This window comes from Artemia sp. Qi Xiang Cuo, chromosome 11 (genome assembly GCF_049724085.1).
Source record: "Artemia sp. Qi Xiang Cuo chromosome 11, ASM4972408v1, whole genome shotgun sequence".
In the NCBI taxonomy this organism is placed as follows: Eukaryota; Metazoa; Arthropoda; class Branchiopoda; order Anostraca; family Artemiidae; genus Artemia; species Artemia sp. Qi Xiang Cuo.
This window is the reverse complement of record NC_142804.1, coordinates 34,959,780-34,983,615: the sequence shown is the minus strand read 5'-3', so window position 1 is coordinate 34,983,615 and position 23,836 is coordinate 34,959,780. Positions and strand designations below refer to the sequence as shown.

The window sequence follows — 23,836 nt, the reverse complement described above, 5'->3', positions numbered from 1 at the left end:
GGCGCCACGCGCCTACCGCTCTGCCAAAAATTTGGCATTACAAGAGGCGAGGAAGAAGGTGTTGAGGGGTGTAAGGGTTCAGTTTGCGCCTCCATCAATACGGATTGGAAATCTTTGGGGGGTACATTTTTTTTAATGCTTAAAATGTCTAGCTTTCAGGTGAAAATCTGGTGGAGAACGAGGGGACGAGGGACATTTTTGATTGAAGCAATGTTCATCACCTATCTTTCGCTACGAAGTTGAAGTTGAGAGGGGCGGGGTGGAGAGTTTTACAGCGCCAGTGACCTACTTAGGTCCTCCAGTCATGCAGATTATAAATCCTTGAATGATTCAGGTATAAATGAGACCCAAAATACCCCCCTTTATCTTAAAAACTGACCAGAGTGGCTGAGATGCGTTTTCTGGAAGGACAAGGTGACACACTTTGGTCCTCATAACCGTGCAGTTTGGAAATCCTTCCATAATTCCATTCAAACAAGGTTCAACACGCCAACTTTTGTGCTAAAATTTGGTGGTAGGGGGAGCAGGAAGGCTTTAGAAGGCCTCTTGCGTATTTTGGTTCTCCATTTATACGAACTGAAGATCCTTATGTAATTCAGGTTCAAATAAGGTGTATATGCCTACCTTTTTACAGAGAAGAGAATGGCCGTAGTTTATTCTTTACTAGTTCCCAGCTAAGAAAAAGCCAAAGGTTTTTTGCTGCATGTGAATATATGTATCGATAACAAATAGGTCAAGCTAAAGCAAAATGTAGTTTTTGCTTGCTTTTTCAAACTAGTAAGAAATGAACCTTGCCCATTATAACAGAAAATAAAAAAAGGCGTTTTAAACTAAATTTTCAAGTATAATTTTATTATTTAGGTGTCCTTGATGAACAAAATAAAAGAAGAGATTAGTAAGCATAAGGTAACTGATAGAAATCGCCAAAAACAAATTGTGCAGCTTCAAAAAACCACCCGAAAGCATGAGGTTCAAATCCGACAGCTAGAAAATCAACGCATGCTCAAAGAGAACATTTTGAAACGGAAAATTGAAGAAATCGCAACGCTGAAGAAAAGTGTCAAAAATTTGGAATCGCGTCAGGATCACTTCTTTGGTAGAAGCAGGCGAAGTGCAAATACAGAGAATCAAAGTGACAAGTTACAGAATAGACTAAAACTTATGGAAGAACACGTTACTGATCAAATTTCTAAAAGGCAGCTAATAATAGCTCTAGAAAAGGACCTTGAAAGGTATGTTTTTATTATTCATTCGTTGTAATAATTTTTCTTAGTTGGTTTGAAACACGGTTTGTTTTTTTCCCGAGAAAAGTAATAAGCAAATTTAAAACTTAAAAATGAAGATCAGTTAGGTTATATAAAATACTCAATTTAAACAAACTGAAATGATTATGGATGAAGAAATAAATTCTGAAACGAACAGAAATTATAATGATGAATGAAGTCAAACTTCAAATGAATTGAAATTACCCCTCGACGATATTAGAAATTTCCATGGCAACAAAACCAATTTTTTAACTAAGACACATACTGTTTTTCTCTCTTTAACCCTTATAGATACTCATTTCTGTATTAAAGTTCGTTCATGAAATGCACGGTTTGAAATTTTAAGGGGCTGACACTACTGTGGGGGGACCGGACAAAACATTCGATTATGACTCACCTCAAGAACAAGCTAAGACCTGCTTTATTGTAAGACAAGCTGGATTTAAAATTGGGTATGCGGCCCAATTTTAACTCCTCATCCCTCCTTTGTCCGTCCCATCCTAACTTTTTGAAAAAAAAAAAAGGTAGAGCTATTGCACCTTTTTGAACCAGAATCACGCAAGGATTGTTGATTTGTATAGTTAAAGAGTTAAAGTGGGTCCAGCCGGTGCCCCCCCCCCTGCGGAAAATTTTCCCCCGGATAATCTCCCCCTCTCCATTGAAAATTCCCTTACACGGAAAAAAGAGTAACCACATAGATAGTACAAAATAGGCACTTAAAAATGTCGATTAGATGTCTTAAGGACAAAATGTCCAAATATCAAAACAGTTTCAGGAATGGGGCGGGTTGGTCTCCAATCACTTTTGACAAAAAAAAAGGACTAGAATTCTCAATTTCTGACTGACTGAGAATCATCCGAAGTTTCTACGATAATGAGGGGGAGGTTGGGATGAGGAAGGGGGCAGCCCCCCTCCTATACGGAATAAATTTTGCTAATTTTTGGCTTTATTGTTACTCTTTACTTTCATAATAACAGCTTAGGCCAGAAATATTCCCGGAAATCAAAAGGGATTATATATATAAATTTCTACCTCCACCGCCCGCCTCTCCCTTAGAACTAATTTTGTATTTATCTGAAGACTCAAAAACAGTTCTAGGACACGGGCTGTTTGGTTTCCAATCACCTTTGAATTAAAAAAAAAAGACTAGAACTCTCAATATCCTATCGAATGAGCATCTACAAGCAGTTTCGACAACCTTGAAGAGGAGGTTGGGGTGAGGAAGGGGCAGCCGCCCTGTCATACAAAATAAATTTTGCTCATCTTGGGGTTTATGTTACTCTTAACTTTCATGGTAACAGCGTAGACCAGAAATAATCCCGGAAATCAAGTTGGAATATATATCAGTTTCCACAAGGGTGCTGCAAGGTGACACCTCTCTTCTTATTGCACAACAAATTTTCTGACGTTTATTTTAATGCTTTATAGGTCTTAGTGTAGAGGGGGGGAGGGTAAGATGCCTAAAGGGTATGTTTCAATGGCCTTATTTTCTAAGCCTCATCGAGCCTTCAGATGAAATTTAAATGATTTTTTGGGGCTTGTTCCCTAATCCTTCTTGGTTCCCACGTATATTTTGGTCTATATCTTTAGCTTTGGTGCTGGGCGGTGGGGGGAATTAGTAATGTCCTAGTGGTAACCAAGTTGATTCAGGTTATGTTTGATGAAATTGTGTACAGTGAGATATAGTTCTGCATCAGCTACTATGATTAAATGTCGGGGGGTCACTGCTGAGGGGGGAGGGGATGGGTGCCTGAAACCACCTTAGAGGGAGGTGTTCTTTTTTTATTTTCATTTTTTAAATTAATTTATGTTTGATTTGGATTCCCAAACTTTTTTTCTGTTCAAATAATGAATATTTCTCCAGTTGTTTATGTCTCTCGGGTAAGAACTAAAACATTCTATTTTATCTAATAGTTCTAATTAATGACTTTTGATTTGTTTTTCAGTACCCTTCAGCATTCCCTGAAAATTTAAACGAAATACCATTGGCTGCTCCTGGGTTATTTCGGATACGCCCTTCTGACAACGGGGATGCACATAGTATCCTTTGATTGAATATTCATACCCTAAGTTGCTAATAAGATATTGCAGATACACATTTTTTTATAACTTAGAAGCAGATAGTGTCTTTTGATATAACTCAACATTCCCAGATATTTCCCTCATTACCCTTAGTCTTTTCGGACACACACAGGATCAAACAATCTCCCTGCCCCAACGATAAATCCTGCATGTTAAGAATGGACAAATTTGATAATTTATAATCCCTCCCCGGGGTTGTGGGGGACATGACATTACAAAATTTTGATCATTGTTAAAGAGAGGGGGCACATAAAAAGTACGATGAGGGAGGGGGACTGGTTGCCATCCAATCTCTTTTCAACTCCCCATCAACATCATTGAAAGTTTCAACCTAATACCATCAGCTGTTGTTTAGATGTTGTTGATATTCTTTTTTCACGGCCAGCAAGGACAAACTTTGTTTTGATTTTGTTTGGCATCCCTTTCAACATTTCCTTAAGGTTTCGCCTTAATACTCTAAGCTTTCTTGGAGATCCAGGATCAAATATGCCCTCTTTCCTTAATTAAACAAAAAAAACAAGTTTTTTTTACAGAAAGTAGGGAGCAACACTGAAACTTAAAACGAACATAAATTAGTCCGTATTTGAAATGGGCTGTCCCCTCCTCAATGTCTCACTCTTTACGCTAAAGTTTTTATTGTTTTAAAAAGTAGAGTTGTGGGAAAGAATCAAACTTTAGCGTAAATAGCGGGGCGTTGAAGAGGGGGCGGCCCCTTTCATATACAGAATAATTTCTGTTCGTTTTAACTTTTAATGTCGCTCATTATTTTCTATTAAAAAAAACTTGTTTTTCTTAATTTAATTTCTGATCGTTTTTTAAATAATGCTGGGAAATCTGGCACCCCCTTCATTGAAAATTTCCTTCCCCCATGAAAAATTTCTCCATGGAAAGACCATCCTGCGTAACTCCCTTCCCCCGACCCCCACCAGAAAAATCCCCCCTGAAAACGTCTGTATACTTCCCAATAACCAATATTATATGTAAACAATGGGCAAAGTTCATAATTTGCAGCCCTTCCCCCTGGGACTGCGGGGGATTAAGTCATCCTCAAAGACATAGTTATTAGATTCTTTGACTATGCTGAACAAAAGCCGTCCTGGCTAAGTGAACATGCGCTGGGTTGAGAGTTCTCTGTCCCAAGGGGAACGGGTTTAATCCCTGGAGAGGCCAGTTTTTTGAGTTTTGGACGCGGGTCAGTAATGTGACTCTGTAAGCTCATCCAGAGTCAACCCAGCTCTAAATGGGTCCCTGGAGAAATCTGGGGAAGGTAAGCAGGAAGGGTGTGCGAAAGCATAGGATGGCTGGCCCCCAGCCCGCCATTGTGCTTCCTGGTTGAGGGCCTCGAAACGGAGATCAGCACCGCCGGTTTGGACCTTAAGGGTCTAGTACCGTCATACATACTTATGCTACTTACTATGCTGAACAAAAGGGTTATCTGCTGAAAATTTTGATCGGGTGACTTTGAGAAAAAAATGAGCTTGGTAGGGGGCCTAGTTGCCCTCCAAATTTTTTTGTCACTTAAAAAGGCCACTGGGTCGATACTATCACCCCTAAAAAAAAAAAAAAAAAAAAAACATGCATCCGTGATCTTTCTTCTGGCAAAAAAAACTAAATTCCACATTTTTGCAGACAGGAGCACGAAACCTCTACAGCAGGGTTCTCTGATACGCAGAATTCTTGATACGCTCTCAGCTGCCATTCTTGTAGATATCTGACAGTCTAAAAGCGGCTACGGAATTCCCGTGTTGTTTTAAAATTACTTTTCTGTGAATAGGCAGCGCAGCAACAAAGTGCATCTGGCACTTTGACGATAAATCATATCAGTCCAGTTTTTGTTAAAAAAAAAAAAATTGCTCAGTGTTTTTTGTTGTTGTTTTTTTTTCGACCCTCTGCATTGTACGCCTCTAGGACCGGGCCTAGTAAGCCTATGCGTAAGCCCTGTCCTGTCTACAAATACGCCATCGACCGATGACGAAGAAACCAAATCAAAGTGCTGCTCTCTAACACTTTTGTCGGCGAAGCTAACCAAAGGTTGCTGCAACTCTTAATGTTACCCCAGCAAAATAAATCTAGTTATCCTTTGTTCTGGCTTTTTTCGGGTGAGTACGACTACCGTTTCGTAACGTGTTTTTAAAATTCCGCCTACTATGGGGTAGTGGTTTGACCTTTATTGGTTGCTGCTACTCCTACAACCATAGTCTCTATATGATTTCAGTTATCGAATCTGTTTTAATTGCAGCTCTCAATACATAAACAGTGGATAACATTGAAAACCGTGGTTTGTAATTCATATTTTTTCTTCTAAAGTAAATTCTTTTTTATTCCTGGGCAACCTTTACTTATTTTAGATGGCTAAGTAAGCGAGAAAAGCTCAGTCAAATGCTTGACGAATTCGCCAAACAAATTGCTGAAGCCTATTCAGATGGTGAAAATACAGTACTAATTCAAGACTTAATGCTAGAACAGGAAGATGTTAGGACAAACATATCTTTTATAAACGACAATATTACCAAATGCCAACAACAAATACTCGAAGCAGAAGATTCAAAGGTTAGTTTTTTTGCTAATTTTTCAAAGATTAGTTTTTTTTTTATTTAGGTTTCTTTTTTACCTCTTGCTTTGAATAAGCATGTCGACTTGTGCGTCATTGTTCTTTATATACTAGTAAACTGACAAGTTTATGTCCTGAGTCCTAAGAAGAGAGGGGAAGGGGATCTAAGGAACTTCCTGTGGGTAGTGGATGGGAGTTCGTACTAAGCGTAAAAAAGGGCATTTTTAAGGCAAAGCTTTTCAAATTTTCTTCGTCAGCAGGTTCTTGTGTCTCTCTTCCCTTAGAATAAAATAAAAATAGACGTAGGCTATATTATTCTTGGAAAATGCATGAAACTTTGAAAAAGTAGAAACGCTAAAATTTGAAAAAAAGCACAAATTTAAATGAGTGCCAAACGTGGAAAGGATATGGAACGTCTGTAATGCTTTTTAGCTGTACTTGTCTATTAAGATTTGATTCTGGTCATTTTCTGCAACGGTTTCATATTGTTGTGCCTCAAACGCAATTTTCATCGCTTTTTATGGCTGGTGCCAAAAGTGTTGTAATAAGAAATGTCACTGGCTTTTTTTTATTGTTGAAAAAGCGTCATTTTTTTGTGATTGCGATAAGCGTTGACATTTATTTCTATCATCAGAAAAATTGTCTTAATTTTTATTTTTATTTTTCTCTTTTTCGAAAGTGGCATCGCTTTTTTAATCCTCGGAGAAATCATTATAGTTTTTTCTTGTCGTTGCAAAAAGTGTCTTTTCTTTTCTTTGGTATCAGTCAAAATATCATTGTTTTTATCTGTCATTGGGAAAGTTGCTATTGCATTGGATGGACTAGACATCCTTCTATAGATTTTTTTTATAGATATTGCTTCTTTTTTTTATACCATTTCGCAACAGGTAGACTTGTAATTAGATATCCTGGAGCTGGTTTTCACAGGCAAAGGCTCTTGCAGTGGAAATCAACCTGTTCTGATGAAGTTTAGTATTTTCGTCCACTGATTACCTTTCATCAAAGAGATGAATACTTGTCATTTAATCAATTTTTTCTTTAAAATTATTTCAGTTTGTTTTTATCGAAAACATGTTTTTTTGTTGGATTTGTGGGGTGATACTTACGTATAAGCTGATTAAAAGGGGCTGGTGCTCACTCACGAGTGTATTGGATTGGAGTAAGGATTGTAGATCTTAAAAAATTAAGGCTGGGGGGTCACCAAAAGTAATGTCAGTTGAAGTGTACGTATTTTCCTGAATTTAGACCGTTTGAGGTCAGTAAAGAAAGCTTAATCTTGTCTATGGATTAACGAGACTTTTTTAGTACAAAGGTCCTTTTGTCGTACCGGCGGCAGCTGGTATTGAACCCCGGGCGACCACAGCACCGTAAACAAAGCTTATATTTTTTAAGATGAAATTTTGAATGCTTCTGCACTGGCATCTCCAACAACCAACCTCAATTCATTTTTGGTATTTTTAGCTCAATATGGTTCAACAAGGGCTCAATTCAAATTGCCTTGCCAGAAATGTTAGATAATATTGATAATATCAAGTTAAGTGTTATCATCCAAGTACGTCTTCCATCCAACAATTGCGATTCTTCAGAGTAAACTCTTTCCAACTCTGATTCTTTCCAATTCTGACTTCAGTAAAATATAGGTTTTTCTTCATGCATGTCATAAACCCACCTTTCGACCCTTTCAAGTCTTTCAAACCGTGAACAAGTATACCTTTAATTTTTAAACTTAAAACATGAAAAGATTTGGTCCATGTCCCCTTTATACGAAAGATTTTAATTTGACTGAGATAAAAATTATTGTAATGAATTAGAATAATTCATACTGAACACTGAATTTGAATTTCATAACTGAATTTGAAATCCACCTAAGCATGTTTAATGTAATCATTGATTCCTACTGATTGATTAACTAACCTTGAATAGTTGTGCTGTTTCTTCTGGATTCAGCTTAGCCAGCTCCATCTCTCCAACAAGGTCGCATAAGTGTATGCCTTTTTCAGCCAAAGACAGGTTCTCAAAATTCCAATTCTCTGTCTGTCAAGTGATCTGTCTGGCTGGGTTTTCAGCTATTTGATTATTTGTTGGAAAGTTTACTAATTTTTTTTTGTTTTAATATATTAGCTGCTGACATATTTTTCAATATGTGTATAATTTTTGTATGGCAATACAGGCTTCTTATGGCTAATCTACTGCTTTTCAAATACTTGCAATGTTTCCATGTTATGCATTCTGATTTATTGATGAGCATACGCCATTGATACAGCTATGATTCTTAATTCGTCTTTGCTGATCTGTCACCTTTAACTCACTAACTTCAGAGCCGTAAATTTCAGTGTGTCTCAGACACACTGAGTTCGCTGACTTACAATATTTTTTAACATGGCCATATCTTTGTCATTTATGAGGCTCGAAAATGTTTTGATGAAGAGTGAAAAACTCTTTATACCTCTAAACTAAAAGGGAGAAGGTACAAAATGCTTTTTAAATTCTGAATTTTTTTTTTTTTTAATGGTTCGCTTTCTGTCGGGGACAAACTCAAATCTTTATATCTTCTTGTTTTTCCCAAAAATTAAGTGGATATTTTTTGGCCTCAAACAAATAAAATGTCAAGTATCTGCAAAACAATAGCTTACTTGTACTTGCAGTAGGTCCAGGCGTTTCCACCTTACTCGTCATCTGAAAGAAACCTCTGAATAACGCTCTCCCACGATGGTAGATCTTTTGCCAATTCTTCGGCGAAACTCAGCCACCATTTGTCCCATCTGTGGCCGAATTTGCAAAACCCTCCAGCTGGCTCCAAATCTTGGTTAACTAGCGTCCACTAATTCTTTAATTTTCCTCCTTGTCTTCTATGGCATATTGGTAGGAGCGTGGCAAGAAGTATTGGCTTAAAGAGGTTATCATCCAGGTGACGTTAAGCGTGTCCAAGCCAGTGGAGCTGCTGGAGCCCTAATGATGCCTAAAGTTCTATCGATGTTTTGTTGATAGTTCGAATGTTTGCAAATCCATTGTCTCAGTGTACCAAATGTTTTTAATAGCATAAATAAGATGAATCAAATTGCAGTATGTCTTGAAGAATTTTTTAGCCTTCCTTTTGTAGAAGATTGAATTCTGAGTTAAAACTACGGAGTAACTCTTGCCCAGTATTCAGGAATGCATATGTCAAATAAAACCGATTGAAATGATGTCAGAATGTTCGAAAAATTTAATTGTATGAAAACTCACTATAAAAAAGAGCGTGCATAGACAAAAAAAAAATAAAAAAATAAATCGATAACTCACAATGCTAATTGAAGCGGTGATACGAATTTTAATAGACGTTACGGAAACATAATACTATAAACATCATAATATACAGGGTTTGCCCGGAAAGTAATAGGACTGAGTCGATTTAAAAACATTTATTGAGCTAATCGTTACAATTCTTTAAAAACTTTCAAAATAGACTCCTTCTGCGTCAATGCAGCGCTGCCAGCGTTTTTTCCAAGCATTGAATGCGTCATGGTATGCATTTTCCGGAATAACCTTGTGAGCCGTGGTGCATGCTGCATGGATCCCTTCATTCGCCTCAAAATGCTTGTCTTTCATCAGCCTTTTCAGGCGAGGAAACATTAAAAAGTCTGGGAGGCCACATCCGAGCAGTTTAGAGGCTGCAAAAGCGTTGGGATGCCGGCCTTGGTCAGGTAGTTGTTAACGAGAAAGGCGATGTGAGCTGGGGCGTTGTCGCAGTGCAACTTCCGGCCGGCTGCGAGGTCTTCTCGGGCCCAATTGATTATTTGTCTGAGCCTTTTGAACGCTTCCACATAAAACTTGATGTTGACGGTTTGTCCACGAGGAACAAACTCATGGTGGACGATGCCTTTGATGTAAAAAAAGACAATGAGCATCGTTTTCACTTTGGATTTGCTCAATCTTGCCTTTTTTGGGTGAGGAGACGCCGATGTGTGCCACTCAGAAGATTGCCATATCTCAGAATCATGCTCAAAGATCCAGGACTTGTCACCTGGCATTATGTTATTTAAAAATTCGGGGTCACTTTCACACATGTTCAAATTTTCTTAGCACACTTCCATTCGCCGCAGTTCCTGGTCGTCAATGAGCACTTTTAGGACCATCTTCACACACACCTTGTGCATGTTCAAATGCACCATCATAATGCCACAGACGACAGATTTTAGTAAATTTAACATTTTGGCAATTAAAGAAATACTTAGTCGATGGTCTGAGTTCAAAACTTTGCGCACACGAGTCCCATTGTCGGCGTTCGTCGAATTCGAAGGTCTTCCAGCACAGTCTTCATCGGTGACCTATTCCCGACCCTCCAAAAAGGCCTGGTGCCTCCAAAACATACCACTTCTTGCTAAAGCAACATCTGGATAAGCCTGCTTGATCATATCAAACATCTCTGTCACAGATTTACCAAGTTTCACACAGAATTTAATCGCGTATCTCTGCTCTAACGAACGCTGCATTTTTGGCTTGCACCACACACAGAAACCACGTCACGCAAAAAGGCCTGTCCCGACTCTCCAGGTGCTCGAAGACAACTGACCAGCCGCTCTTTTGTTAGCTAGGAACGCCCTCTACCGAATCCAGACGGCGCAAGCACGCTCCGAAGTACAGTCGTGGCGGAAGAAAATGAGTCCTATTACTTTTTGGACAAACCCTGTAACGCCATTGAAAGAAAGAAAAAAAAACGGAGTCTTAACTTTTCCTACTTTGGAAACTTTTGGAATGACGCAACACATAGATAAATGGCTAGAACTACTGAATTGAGACGGTTTGAAAGAGACGGTGGCTAGCTTCGCCATCTAATCTCCCATTTTTCCATTTTGGTGTCAGTGAGATCAGTCTACTTAAATCTCGTTTGACTGATCAGCCATGGGATAGTTTGGATTCTGAATCGGATTTTAACCGCTCTTTTGATTTCTTTTATGATTCAGTAAAAGAAGGTATCCTAGAAGTTTGTCACCAGAATCCAGTGCCTCATACCTCGAAAAGGATAGTACTGTTGAATCCGTGGATGACTCCAGGTCTCCATAAAAGCAGGAAAGATTATCTGTGGAAGCTATACAAGGCTTCGTCATCTACTTCTTATCATTAGCGGTTCAATGCCTATCGGAGTATATATCATCCTCTGCGTCGTAAGGCCAAGTCTCAGTATTATCACAGGAAATTTTCTGAGCGTAAAACAGATGTTGGGACGACGTGGAAAATTATTAATCCTTTACTTAGACCTACTCCCCCTCCGCCCTCAGTTCCACCAACGCTGATAGTCGATGGTAAAATTGTCCAAGGAGAAGAAAATGTTCAGCTAGAGCTTACATCTTATTTTGCTAATATTGGAAATACGACTGCTTCATCTGTGAGCTCTACAACTTCTCGTTGCAATTTCAGAGCCTATCTTGGACCCCCATATTCAAAGTCAATGGTCTTGAACCCTGTTTCTGAGTTTGAGGTAGCTCGGATCGTAAATGCACTTAAAGGTTCATCGTCTTCAGGGCCAGACAGAATTCCTACAAGGGTTATCCGTGCCGTTCTTTTTTTTGTGGAGTTGATGTCCCCTGAGTGTTTAGTTTTGTTATATGGTGATCTTCTCTGCGCTATGACTCCCAGGCCTCAGGTATGGTCTCTTTTTAATTTTATATGTTGTTTGGCGATTGATTTCTTCTTATGGTTGTTTGGATATATTGTATTTTTTTTTCTCATTCCCCCTTATATCCCTGGCCATGGAGCCTTTGTAGGGCGATTAGGAGTGTTGTGCTTGGATTGTGTATGTATTGTGGAATAAAAACTCTGAAACTCTGAAAAAACGTAACTTATTTTTAAGATAATATGGATAAGAAGTCCAACTCGACTTTCAATTCACGCTATTAAGAGTTGTCAAGCATGCCTTATTGAGGATCTTCGGATGAACCTGGTTGATCCTCCCTTACTCAAGAGCAATATTCTCTGGCGTTTCTTGCTTTCAGTTGAAGAATACGACTTTGGAGTTGTCGGTATTAAAACTCAAGGCCGAGTTTTGCACACTATCTACGTTTACCCGGCATCTACGCAGAAATCCATTTTTGGAGCTGATAGGGGAAGGGAAGGCAAATAAAAATGAAGAACAACCAATGGGTAAATTTTCGGCTGTAGAAGCGATTATAATGTGAAGAGAGACATTAAACATTTTAAGATATCGGGAAGAGAGCTAACCCAATAAACTCCCTTAACCTGTGCCAACCCAAACCTTGTTTCTTAGTTTTTGTTTCACCATTTCTTAGAAATGCACATATGGAAATTGGATGTATGTTAACACAGAACAAATATATCTACGGGCTTCGCCCTCCGTAAGTATTATTCATAAAAATACATTGGAATATTGATAAAATTTATGATTTTCTGGGGTTTTCATTCTTCTCTGTATAATTCCCCGCGTGCGGGAATGAGTGACAACTTTTTGGACATCGTAAGGTTTGTTATGGCAGCGTAAAATAAGAAGAGAAAACCTGTAAAAACTAATATTATATGGTTTATATAATTTAATTTTTACATAATTATATAATTTTTATATGAGCTTATCATCATTGAATATCATTTATCTTTTATATTATTTACCTGTGAAATGTGATCTTCGCCTCTTTCTTGGATTTATCCCTGCATTTCGGAACAGAACAAAACTTGACCTTGGTCATCTTTAACTGTTAAAAATTTTCGACGACGTAATAATTTACTCTAAATGATTTTGACCGTCTTGTGACCTGTTTCCTTTCCCAGATCCGCCAACATTAACTGAAATCTAACTCTTTATAGCTAACTAAATTTTGATTCCAGGTAAAGTAATGTATTAAAGGGTGATCTAATTTTAATTTTGCGTCACGGATGTTAGATGCCTGCTCTCGGCCTCTGACGGAAGCTCTGATCCAAGTTTTAATGTTTTGGATCAGATAGTAACAAATTTTAATGATCCGTTTGCACTTTTTAATCCATTTTGCAGTCCTTTCATACGTTTTCTTAAGGGAAGTAATTCCGTCAGTGCCACCAGCATTCTGCAACGGTATCAATTTTCTGCTCTTTTTTGTGCAAAAAAAAGCAGGGTTTTTGCTCAAAACTGAATCTAAAAGTCAAAGTATTAAAAATGAATATTTTTCATACACCTACTGTACCGTTTTGAACCAATTCATCAGTAAAAGAAAGAAAGATTTTTTTTTTTTTAAAGAAAGAAAGATTTATTTTAAAAAAAATATCAACAAAAAATTATTACTTCCTCCCCTAAAAAGCAAAGCTTGTCCGTGGGGGAGGTAGAGAAAACAAGATCCTTAAAACAAGGAACACTTGGCCACCGATACCACTAATACCATCACACTAAACAATAAATACAAAATAATATCATATATTATACTTCCTCTGGGAACATCATATCAACAAAACCCCCACCATAAATAAATCAATCAATCAATCAAAACTCTTATTCAGCAAAAAGCAGTTCCTTAATGATTTTTCTAAAAATATTGGGGTCACCAATAGTCTTAATATCACTATTCAAACTATTCCATTTCCGTGTACCTCTATAAAAAAAACAGAAAAACTTGAACGGGAAGATATACCTCTAGGTACACAGAAGTCCGCGCTACCCCTTGTATCATGAGAATGAACAGTAGACCTAATGGACAATAAATCATCAAAACAACGAGGCTGAACATCCTGCTGCAGTCCAAAAATAAACCACAATGCATAGAACTCACGAAGGCCTGCAGCCGGCAAAATTTTATAAGTTGGGTAAATTTCTCGAACAGACATACGTGGAAATATACCGGTTAAAATTCTTACGGCATGATTTTGTACAAATCTTATTGGATTTAGGATAAAAGAAAAAGCAAAAATCCAAATACTTGAACAATAAAGTATATACGGGTGTATTAAAGAAAAATAAAGATGGCGAAGGACAGATTTGGGAAAACAATGTTGGAGTTTCTTCATTATACCTAAATTTCTTGCCAATATTTTGCTAGTTAAAGTTACATGTTGCTTAAAAGATAGAGTTTCATCTATTACAATCCCAAGGTATTTAAAAGACGCAGTCCGTTTTATAACGCCATTGGGCATATCTAATTCCTTGATCCATGGGTAAAAGTTTGATGATCGCGAAAAAATAATAAAGTTAGACTTAGCCATGTTAATCCTTAATTTTTTTACCCTCAGCTATGTTATAATTCTATTAACGTATTCCTTCATGGAAATCTGCAGCAGCTCCGCTGTCTTAGCTGTGCTAATGGCTGTTGTGTCATCAGCAAAATGTGAAACTGTTTCATTAGTCGGGTTTACCGTTAGTTCATTTATTCTATAGCAAAAATTATTCAGACAATTTGGTAAATCATTAATAAATATCAAGAATAATATAGGACCGAGAACTGATCCTTGCGAAACACCTACTTCAATACGCTTTTTTTTGGAAGAAGAATTATTTAGTTGGACATACTGATAACGATTACTTAAAAAACTTCTTAAAAAATTTAATGATTTACCCCTCAAACCATACACCTCACACTTCTTAAGTAGAAGTTCATGATCCACAGTGTCGAAAGCTTTCATCGGATCTAAAAATATAGCACCTATTTCAAAACCTTTATCTAATACCTCATTAATAATAGTTGTCAAATAAATCAAAGCCTGTTCTGTTGTCCTTTTTCTACGGAACCTAAATTATGTTTCTACCAGTAACGTGTGATCCTCCAAAAAACTCGCCGCTCTAATGCTAAAGCACTTCTCTAAAACACAAAAAATGCTGGGGAAAATAGATATCAGCCTATAGTGTCTTGGGTCATTTTGAAAACCCCCCGAATGACATTGAGTTACTTGGGAAACTTCAAAACAGTCTGAGAATTTTTCTTGACGAAAACACTCGTTAATTAACCCACATAGAACTTAAGCTATAGCAGTAAAAATACATTTAAGTGTTTTTAGAGTAATATGATCGCTACCAGATAAATTGCTACGCAAGCCGTTAATATTTTTTTGAATTTCATAAAGTGTCACAGGTGTAAGGTGAAGAGATACATCAATCGGGTCCCTTAGCAAGGACTCGAACGTCGAATCGCCTCTATCAAGTATAACTGACATAACTAGATTAAGATCAATATTCAAAAAATAGCTCTGAAATTCATTGCATACGTCCTTTTCAGAATTCAAAATCTTTCCCATTACACTAACTAATTCATCAGGTACACTATTTATTTTTAATCCAATCACTTCTTTTACTAGTCCCCAGGTTTTCTTAAGGCATCCTTCGACCTCCTTAAACTTTTTCTCAAAATATTTCTTTTTTTCATTTCTTAAAATTGTGTTCAACCTATTTCGATAAATTTTATATAATTGTTTATTTTCTTGTGTCGGGTTAATTATTTGAGCTCTAAACAATTTATCTCTTACATTTATTTGCTTCAAAGTCACAGGACTAATCCAAGGTTTTTTACTTGAGTGCTTTCTATTAAACGGTTTCAATATGACTGATTGACTTATCAAACTCTGCAACTTTTCATAAAATAAAACAAACTTAGAATTTGCGTCCTGAACTGCGCCTAGAACATCATACCAATTCCCCTTTTCTACATAATTTTTAAGTTTGACCATCGCATTTTCACTGATCACTGGAATCCTTGATTTTTTGCCTTTAACCGCCTTCGTGACAGTTCTAAATCTAGCTGAAACTCCAAAGTGGTGAGATACATCGTTGATAAGGACCCTGGGAAGACTCAAGGGTACATTAGAAAGGATGTTAACCAGAAGCTTAGCTGATGTTCCCGTAATTCTTGTAGGGATATTTATACAAGGATGAAACCCATTAGAAAGACTTCTATTAATAAATTCAATGCTAGCAGATGACTGATCTATAAGGTCTAATATTAAAATCCCCCATAATAAAACATGGCATAGAGTTAATCGGAAGTTTCATTAATTGTTCTTCAAATAGGTCCCTAAAGTCTTGGAGCAGGCTCTGTGGAGGTCTATATACTACAACAATGCAAAAATTCAAATTCTCTCTAGTTATATGTAAAACAAAACACTCGCAAACTTTCTCTCTATATATTGTAAGATTTTCTCTTATTGAAACCTTATAATCAGCCTGATCTCAAGCTGCTAGGCCTCCATGTTGGTAATACTCGCGATCTCTAACACATAAATTATAAACAGGGATATGCAGTAATTGCAATTTATTATCATTTAATCAAGTTTCAGTTAAAGCGATCACCTGAAGGACATTAGTATTTATTAATTCCGATAAAAATTATGCGCAGAATTCAATCCCTGACAATTCAAATGAAAAATATTAAGGCCAAAATGGCCCCTATCACCATACAAGGGTAGTGCCCCTTCTGTAAAAATATACCTTGATGGTTCATTTGTGAAAATCTCAGTAGCATTAATATCTAAATTTCTATTTATTCTTTCATTAAACTGGCTGGAAAAATCAACCCTTCGACTTTCAAGTTGCAGGACATTGCTGTTCCCAGGAGGTGAAACGATATCTCTAACCATCATCAACAAAAGTTAATGTATGTAACGGTAGAGGGTGGCGGTGGCGAAAAAAATCATTATCTACTAAACATATATCTAGACCTAGATAAATACAAAAAAATAACAAAATATATTCCGTCAAAGTGGACATAAGAAACAAAATTTAAACAAAACAAATATACAAACCGGTCGATAGGTACACGCATATCAACTCCCAAAATAAAATTCAGTGGGCTTAATATGGCTCACAACTTCATTTATAAGCAAACCAAAATTTACTAACCTTCATAATTAATAACTTTTCATATATTCTCTAAAAAAAAATAATTTCCAAACACTATAAATAACTAGCTCAAACCACTATTTACATTTTTAAGGCTTTGAAACATTCAACCTTTCCAACGTTACTTGCAGATTCAACAGAAAGAACAGGCGGTACCACGGGTGGTATCCAGCACTCAACACATCTCTCCATCAAATATTTTCTTTTTACCACCAATCCCTTGCTAATTTGGCAGACCTCTCTACTAACATCATCACTAATAAAAACTGGTTTTCCAAACTGCAAGTCCTTTCCTCTTAATTTCTTTGCATTTTTCAGTATGCCGTATCGGTCCTTATAATCAGTAATTTTGATTTTGATAAAGTCACTCGCTTCATGTACCACTGAAAACGGAGGAATATCCTTCACTTCCATTTCTCATCCCTCATTCAGCACTCTTTTAATGGTATTTTTTGCATCTGACAATGAATCAGTCCTCCCATTCCAAAACAATATGTTGTTTTTTTTTTCTTTCCGTATGCTGGAACATAAGAGACTGATTTTTTAATGATGTAACGTGTGTAAATAAATCATTTACGAGTTTATCCTGATTTTACATCTTAGACTTCAAACTGTCTACCCGATTATTTGTTTCTCTTGCATCACCTTCCACACGCGTGCATCTTTCTCCCAATTCACGAGCAGTTTTCTGTATATTATGCACGTCAGTCTTCACACTATGAAGGGACTCTCTAATTTCTCTTACGTCTGATTGTAAAGTTTCCAACAGCTCCAAAATTCTTACAATATTTTCTGCATCTGTTTTCTGACATTCTTGTCGTAAGCATTGGCCACTCGAATCCAGAATAGAATCTTCCGGCAAACGCCTTTTCTTCCCTGTTAGAGTTTTTGGGGTTGACGTTAGGCTTTCATTCGATTTATCTCCACTCTCACTACCACCATCACTTTTTACTTTCTTATCATTTCTCTTTCTCCCCATTCTAATGGACGATTACGGCAAAATAAATTTCCAAAAAAGGCAATCTTCAATCAATATATGCCACACGGGTCAAAAGTTCTTTATAATTTCATATTTGCTGTGACATTTGGTTATTATTTATTTGTTCATTTCACTGGCCGCTAATAACCCACTTCATTAACTATATTAACAGAATGATTGCATAACCACAATCTTCAAAATAAAGGTAAAGTTTTTTCAAGGTCATTAATTACTTGTGTAATCATATATTAGCTTAACATATTTCTTTCATTCCAGTCAAAAATCAATAGGCTCCTTGTCCAGGTTTATCACAGGTAAACAAGTTATCCGTTTACTGTTTACTGTTTATTTGATTAATTCAACATAACAAAAAACATATACCCCCAACAGAGAGCAAAGCTCGTAAAATTGGGTAAAAAAAAAAAAAAAAAAAAAAAAAAACATTTTATAATAAAAACAAAAGATAGAAAAAAAAAAAACCTGGTTAAAGAAAAAAACAAAAAACATAAAAAACATAAAGAAAACAAACGCTGGACAAGTGAGGCACGGAAGGCTATCCCAACATGGGTAACAAATATAAACAAAAAAAATAATAATAATAATAATAAAATTTCTATTCCACCATCACAGGTCAATACATAATTTTAATATTTTCTTCCTTAGAACTGATATTTGCCGAAATGATGCCTCAATTTGAATTCTATCTTTCAGCCTATATTTATTTGAAATAAATGGTATTTGGTATCTAATTGAAAATCTAGATCTTTCACAATTAACAAAGGGAATTCGATATGTTCCAGAACACCTAAGAGCCGAAGGAGGGGGCAGAATCAACAGAGATTTTTCATAAAAATAACTACTAGGATCTTGTATTTTAAAATGCCATATTGATATATTAAGTTCTCTTATATGTTTCAGATCTAATAAATTCAAGAAAAGAAATAATGTTTCAGTTTCCGATGCATCTCTAAGTTTTGATGGACGATGTAAAAAATTTCCAAGTATTCTCACTGCTTTATTTTGAAGTATCTGTAGGTGTTTTATATGCTTACAAAAAGTATTTAAATAAATAATTGTGCAATAATTTAAATAAGGAGCAATCAAAGAATGATAAATTATTTTTAAAATTGAAAATGGAAAAACATGTTGCAAACGATACATAGACCCAATATTTTGCGAAAGTTTCACCCTTAAATGATAAATATGAGTTTGAAATGAAAAAAGTGGATCAATAAAAACTCCTAAATAACGATACGATTGAACTCTACGTATTTTATGCTCACCAACTTGAAGCTCCTGACATGAAATTTTTTTAGTAGCACGTTTTGAATGACCAAAAACCATAAATTCAGTCTTCTTAAAATTCGGTACTAAATAATTAGAAACAAACCATCGATTAACTGAACTAACAGTGTTAAACAAATTTTGAATTAATGTAGATGAATCCTTCGCTTTAACAGAAACAGCTGTGTCATCTGCAAATAAAATTGCAAGACCATTACTTCCCTGCAAACATCGTGGAAGATCATTAGTAAATATCAAAAATAAAAGCGGACCTAATACCGATCCGTGAGATGTAATTTATCACATGTAAACAGTTAATCCGTGAAATATACTTTTTATTTAAGATGTTAACTGTCCAAAGACTGAATGAAGACTGAAAACTACTCCATTTATCCCCTGGTAGTTGTAGTTCTGGCCTCTCTTGCACCCGGGGGAAAATTTTGATTGGTCCCCCCCTGTCTTCCAAAAATTTTCAGGCCAAACTTAAAAAAAAATTTCGTTTATTAACAAAATTCTTTATTTATTTATGTCTGACTTTTCTTACTTTATGTGGGAAAAGATATGGGAAAAATGAAAATTTCGGATTCAATTTGCTTGTACTTACTGTCAACTGCGCCCTTTACTTTGTTTTAATAAAAATAAAATTTCAAAAATTACAAAATGATTATAAATATTAGATTTATTTATTTGAAATTTAGCGCCCCTAAAATTCTGCGCCTGATGCAAGTGCCCACTCTCCCCCCTCCTATTACCGCCTATGCCCCTTGGGGCCTTGAGTCTTTTTTTCTAGTCGATGAATTGTGACGAATGTTATAGTCGTCATATATACCCCGTTTATTGTTAACAACATTTGTCATTTATTGAAATCTGACTTTTCTTACTATATATGGGAAAAGATATGGCGAAAATGAAAATTTCGAATTCAATTTGCTTATACTTACTGACAACTGCGCCTTCTACTCTATTCAAATAAAAATAAAATTTCCAAGATTACAAAATGATTATAAATGTTAGATTAATTTTTTTTGCTAATCAATGAAATGTGACGACTATATACTCGTCACATATACCCTGTTTTCTTGTTTACTGTTCGGTGACGATACAGCTTTAATGGCCGAGTCAGTTGAGGAGCTCCAAGCTCTCTTAAATTCAGCTGAAGCTTACTTAGAATCCAAGAAGTCGAAGCTGAGTGCATCCAAGATAGAGATTGTCATCGTGCATTGTAAGAAGCTTGATGGACACCATGACTTCTCCTTTACTTATAAAGGTGTGTTAATAAAAGAGGTCCCCAGGTATAAGAATATGGGATTCATAGTCGCAGCAAATGAGAACTGGACCGCACACATTGAATTTATGATTTTGCGTGGTAAGGCAGCCGCTTCTGCTCTACTGTGATAAATACTTATCATGGGAATTAAGAATATGAACATTAACAAGTACCTTTTCATAGCTAAAGTCCTGCCAGTTGCCCATTATGGTTGTAAGTTTTGGAGATCTGCCATAATGAAACAACTGGAATCGCTGCAGTTTATGTATTTTAAAAGAGTTATTGGCTTTCAAAACAATTTTAGCATTTTAGTTCTTAAAGGTGATCTTGGCGTACCGAATCTGTACTGTTTGAGGACTGTACAGGTGATGGAGCTTTGGTTACTGATATCACGTTTGCCCGATAACCGCCTAGTGAAGGTGACTTACACTGAGATAATGAATTCTTCCAAAAAGGCAACATGGCCAAAACAGGTTAAACCCTGCTGGATAATGCTGGCCTTTCATGGGCATGGAATGAATGCCAGGTTCCTCACTTTAAACCTGATTATTTCTTTAGTATGTTGCCATTTGCGCCTTAAGGACCAGAAGATTCAGGATTGGCTTACTGGTGTAGAGAAATCTAGCACCCTGCTTTTTCACAACTAGATTAAAGTAGTGTATGGCGATGAATTTTATTTGAAACTGAACCATCCGTGGACCAGCCCTTAAATGTTGGAAGTGCGTGCAAATTGTGTGCTACTTTGGAGGGGACGCTGGGAGTTATGTAAAGAGGATGGCTCGGGAGTTAGATGTGCTTGCCCTCTTTATGGGGAGTATACGGGACATTTTCTGAGTAACTGCCAAAGTTTGGTGAATTCAAGGAGTTTTTTTTGTTGAGTGAATGTACCACTACTCCCATGTATCTTTGAGACTATTTCTTGAGACCTAATTATTGCGGTAGGAAGTTTTGCAAAGGTTTTACAGAGAAAGGTGTGAAGGCGTGGAAGAAAGTGATTTAAATATGTTGAGTTTTCTTGTTTATTTTTGATCATTCTTGTCTTTGTTGGCTTTCAAATACACGTACACACACACACGCACCCTAAAAAACAAACCACCAACTACATTTGTAAGTATTTTCTATTAAAAATCAAATTCTCGATTTTTCCTTGATTTCTTAAGATATATAAAGTTGTGTAAATTTAGACTGAATCAATCCGAAAAATAAGATTTCATTTACACTTTACGTTATTCTTTAAGCAATATGAATATAACTTAGTGTTGCTAGTTGCTGGAAACTGCTTTTTAGGGCGTGATCATCAGAATTTTTTAGTCTGTTGTATGCTCAATTACTTAAAGCCAGAAAGTACTGGAACGTGTTAATTCTACCAGAATGGGACACAACTCAATAATGAAAGAGTTTAGTATACAAATATACCTTTGCCTGATGAACAAATAAAATAATGAAATAGATGGATTTAATTTTTTCCAAGACAATAGAACGGACAAAGAACAGACTTAATTAGTCTGTTAAGTGTAAAACTGAAAAAAGTATGAATTCACAAGATTCTGTCAAGGCAAAAGTATACCGGTCAGCTTTCTTGATAATTGGGGATAAAATTTTCGACTGTTGAGGGTCTTGATTTTGAGAGTTCTGGGACCAATTTTGTTTTCATGGTACTAACGGTTGTTTGTACAATCAAAATAATCAAAGGGTTTTGTTTCGCTTTGCCGGTTTCACTTTATTGGAAAAATAACTCCATATCTTTCTCTGTTTTATCCATTCGTGAGTAACGCCTACCCAATCTAAATAAATCTCCAAAATTCCAAGCATTATATTATTCCTGCAAATCAACCTTGGTAAATTTTTCTCGTCATTAGCTATTGCTTGATTCTTCAATGGGAACATATTATTTTTGGAAAAGGCTATATGAAACTCCCGTTAGAATTAGTAAACATTCCTGAGACATCCCACTTGTAAAATGTTCAGTCTTCATTTTTTATTCTGCAAATGCTGTTTATATTATCTCACATGATATATTGGAGGTACTTTTGTTTCATGAAATAGAGATGAAACTACTTTTCTAGTGTTTTAAACTAAAACTATTAAAAGTTAGAATTGCAATTTTTCTTTTGCTATATACTCCTGACAAGCGTAACATAGTAAATTAAATCTATGTTCATACTTTTAAAGAAAAAGTTGGGCTATTTGTCAAGAAATTTATTTTTATGTCAGCTGACAGCTTTTTAATATAACGCATTTTTCGTGATGCAACAAGCTCAAACTTCCTATGAAAAAAAATGTGTAGTCTGAAACGCTGTAGGATTTAGATTAGTATTTTATATGGGAAGGGGGAAAAGTTTAGAATTTCCACCTAAATAATATTTTCAATTGCTGCCTTTTTTTCTTCCTTTCTTATCGGTAGCTTAATGACTGTAAATATATAGTTAAGGTTCTAGAAATTAGGTTTATGGTTTAAACAAGATATGAAGAACCAACATTTAAAATAAATCTTATTCGGTTTGAAGTAAAATCAAAAGTAAAATTAGAACTTTTATACAATTGGCTGTTTTACATAAAATAGACTCTTAAATTCAACATGTTATCTTCTGTATTTGTTTTTGCGCTATAAAGAAATTAGATTTTAAAAAATATTTTTTCAACTAAAAGTAAGGAGCAAATTAAAATTTAAAACTTACAGAAATTATTCCGTATATGAGGGAGGTTGCCCCCTCCTAAGTACCTCCCGCTTCACGCTAAAGTTTATAGTACTTTAGAAAAGGATTTTTCTAATTAAACTTCCCTTGAGATTCAGGAGTCGTTCTTAAAGAATTAGGATAAAAAGTCAAACTTTAGCGCAAAGAGCGAAGTATTTAGGAGTGGTATCAACATTTTGTTGCCACTGACTGTTTGATGGAAAACAATTGAATCCAAGGAATAAGTTTTCAAAGCTGCGTTTAACTATGCATTGCCGCTATTAACCATGCATAGAGAGGGTTTCAAACTTGACAAAAATACAGGCACCTTTTCTCCGTCTTAATTATCCTTTGCAATTTTTGTATATGTTTTCAAACATAAATGTTAACTAGGAAATAATCGTTAAATATGGATTGTGGATAAATTTTTAAATAGAATCTTGTAATATAAACAAAGATTTAATGAAGCCTTTAAAACTTTAGAATAATTATAGGATACCGGAAAACACAAATATTATCCACCATCATTTCTTAAATGAAGAAGTTTGTAACTTTGTTTGTGTGTTTTTTTTTTGTTTTTTTTTTTAATATTATGCTCAAAATCCATCAATAATTGTTCCTAATAACATTTTTCAAAAACACATTTCTAAGTAAAATTGTAGCTTACAATTTTTGTTTAGCGGTAACAAACCTTGACTGGAGATAAAATTATTACTCTTTGTTTGTCGGCCCCAAATATTTTAAATGGGTGAATTGTTGTACAAAGTTGATGAGAGTTCAGACTCGTTAAATGCTTGGTGAGCCCAGTTTGTAGATAATATGCCAATGAAGCGTGTCATATTTAACATTGATGTGACATTGAAATTTTTTCAGTAAATAAGCATTACATGTGGCGACATGACGATTATCACGTGTAGCTCGGTGATTATTTGAATCTTTTCGATATACAGCAA

The 23,836-nt window shown here is 35.8% G+C and overlaps 1 protein-coding gene across 1 annotated transcript in view; it reads left to right on the top strand.

Annotated features, from left to right (window-relative positions):
* Window positions 1-23,836, top strand: part of Klp31E (kinesin-like protein 31E) — a 145,943-nt gene that overhangs the window by 87,316 nt on the left and 34,791 nt on the right. Inside the window, exons 10-11 of the mRNA XM_089096735.1 lie at window positions 862-1,232; window positions 5,696-5,897. Coding sequence (XP_088952861.1) covers window positions 862-1,232; window positions 5,696-5,897 — 573 coding nt within the window. The remainder of the gene's footprint in view (window positions 1-861; window positions 1,233-5,695; window positions 5,898-23,836) is intronic.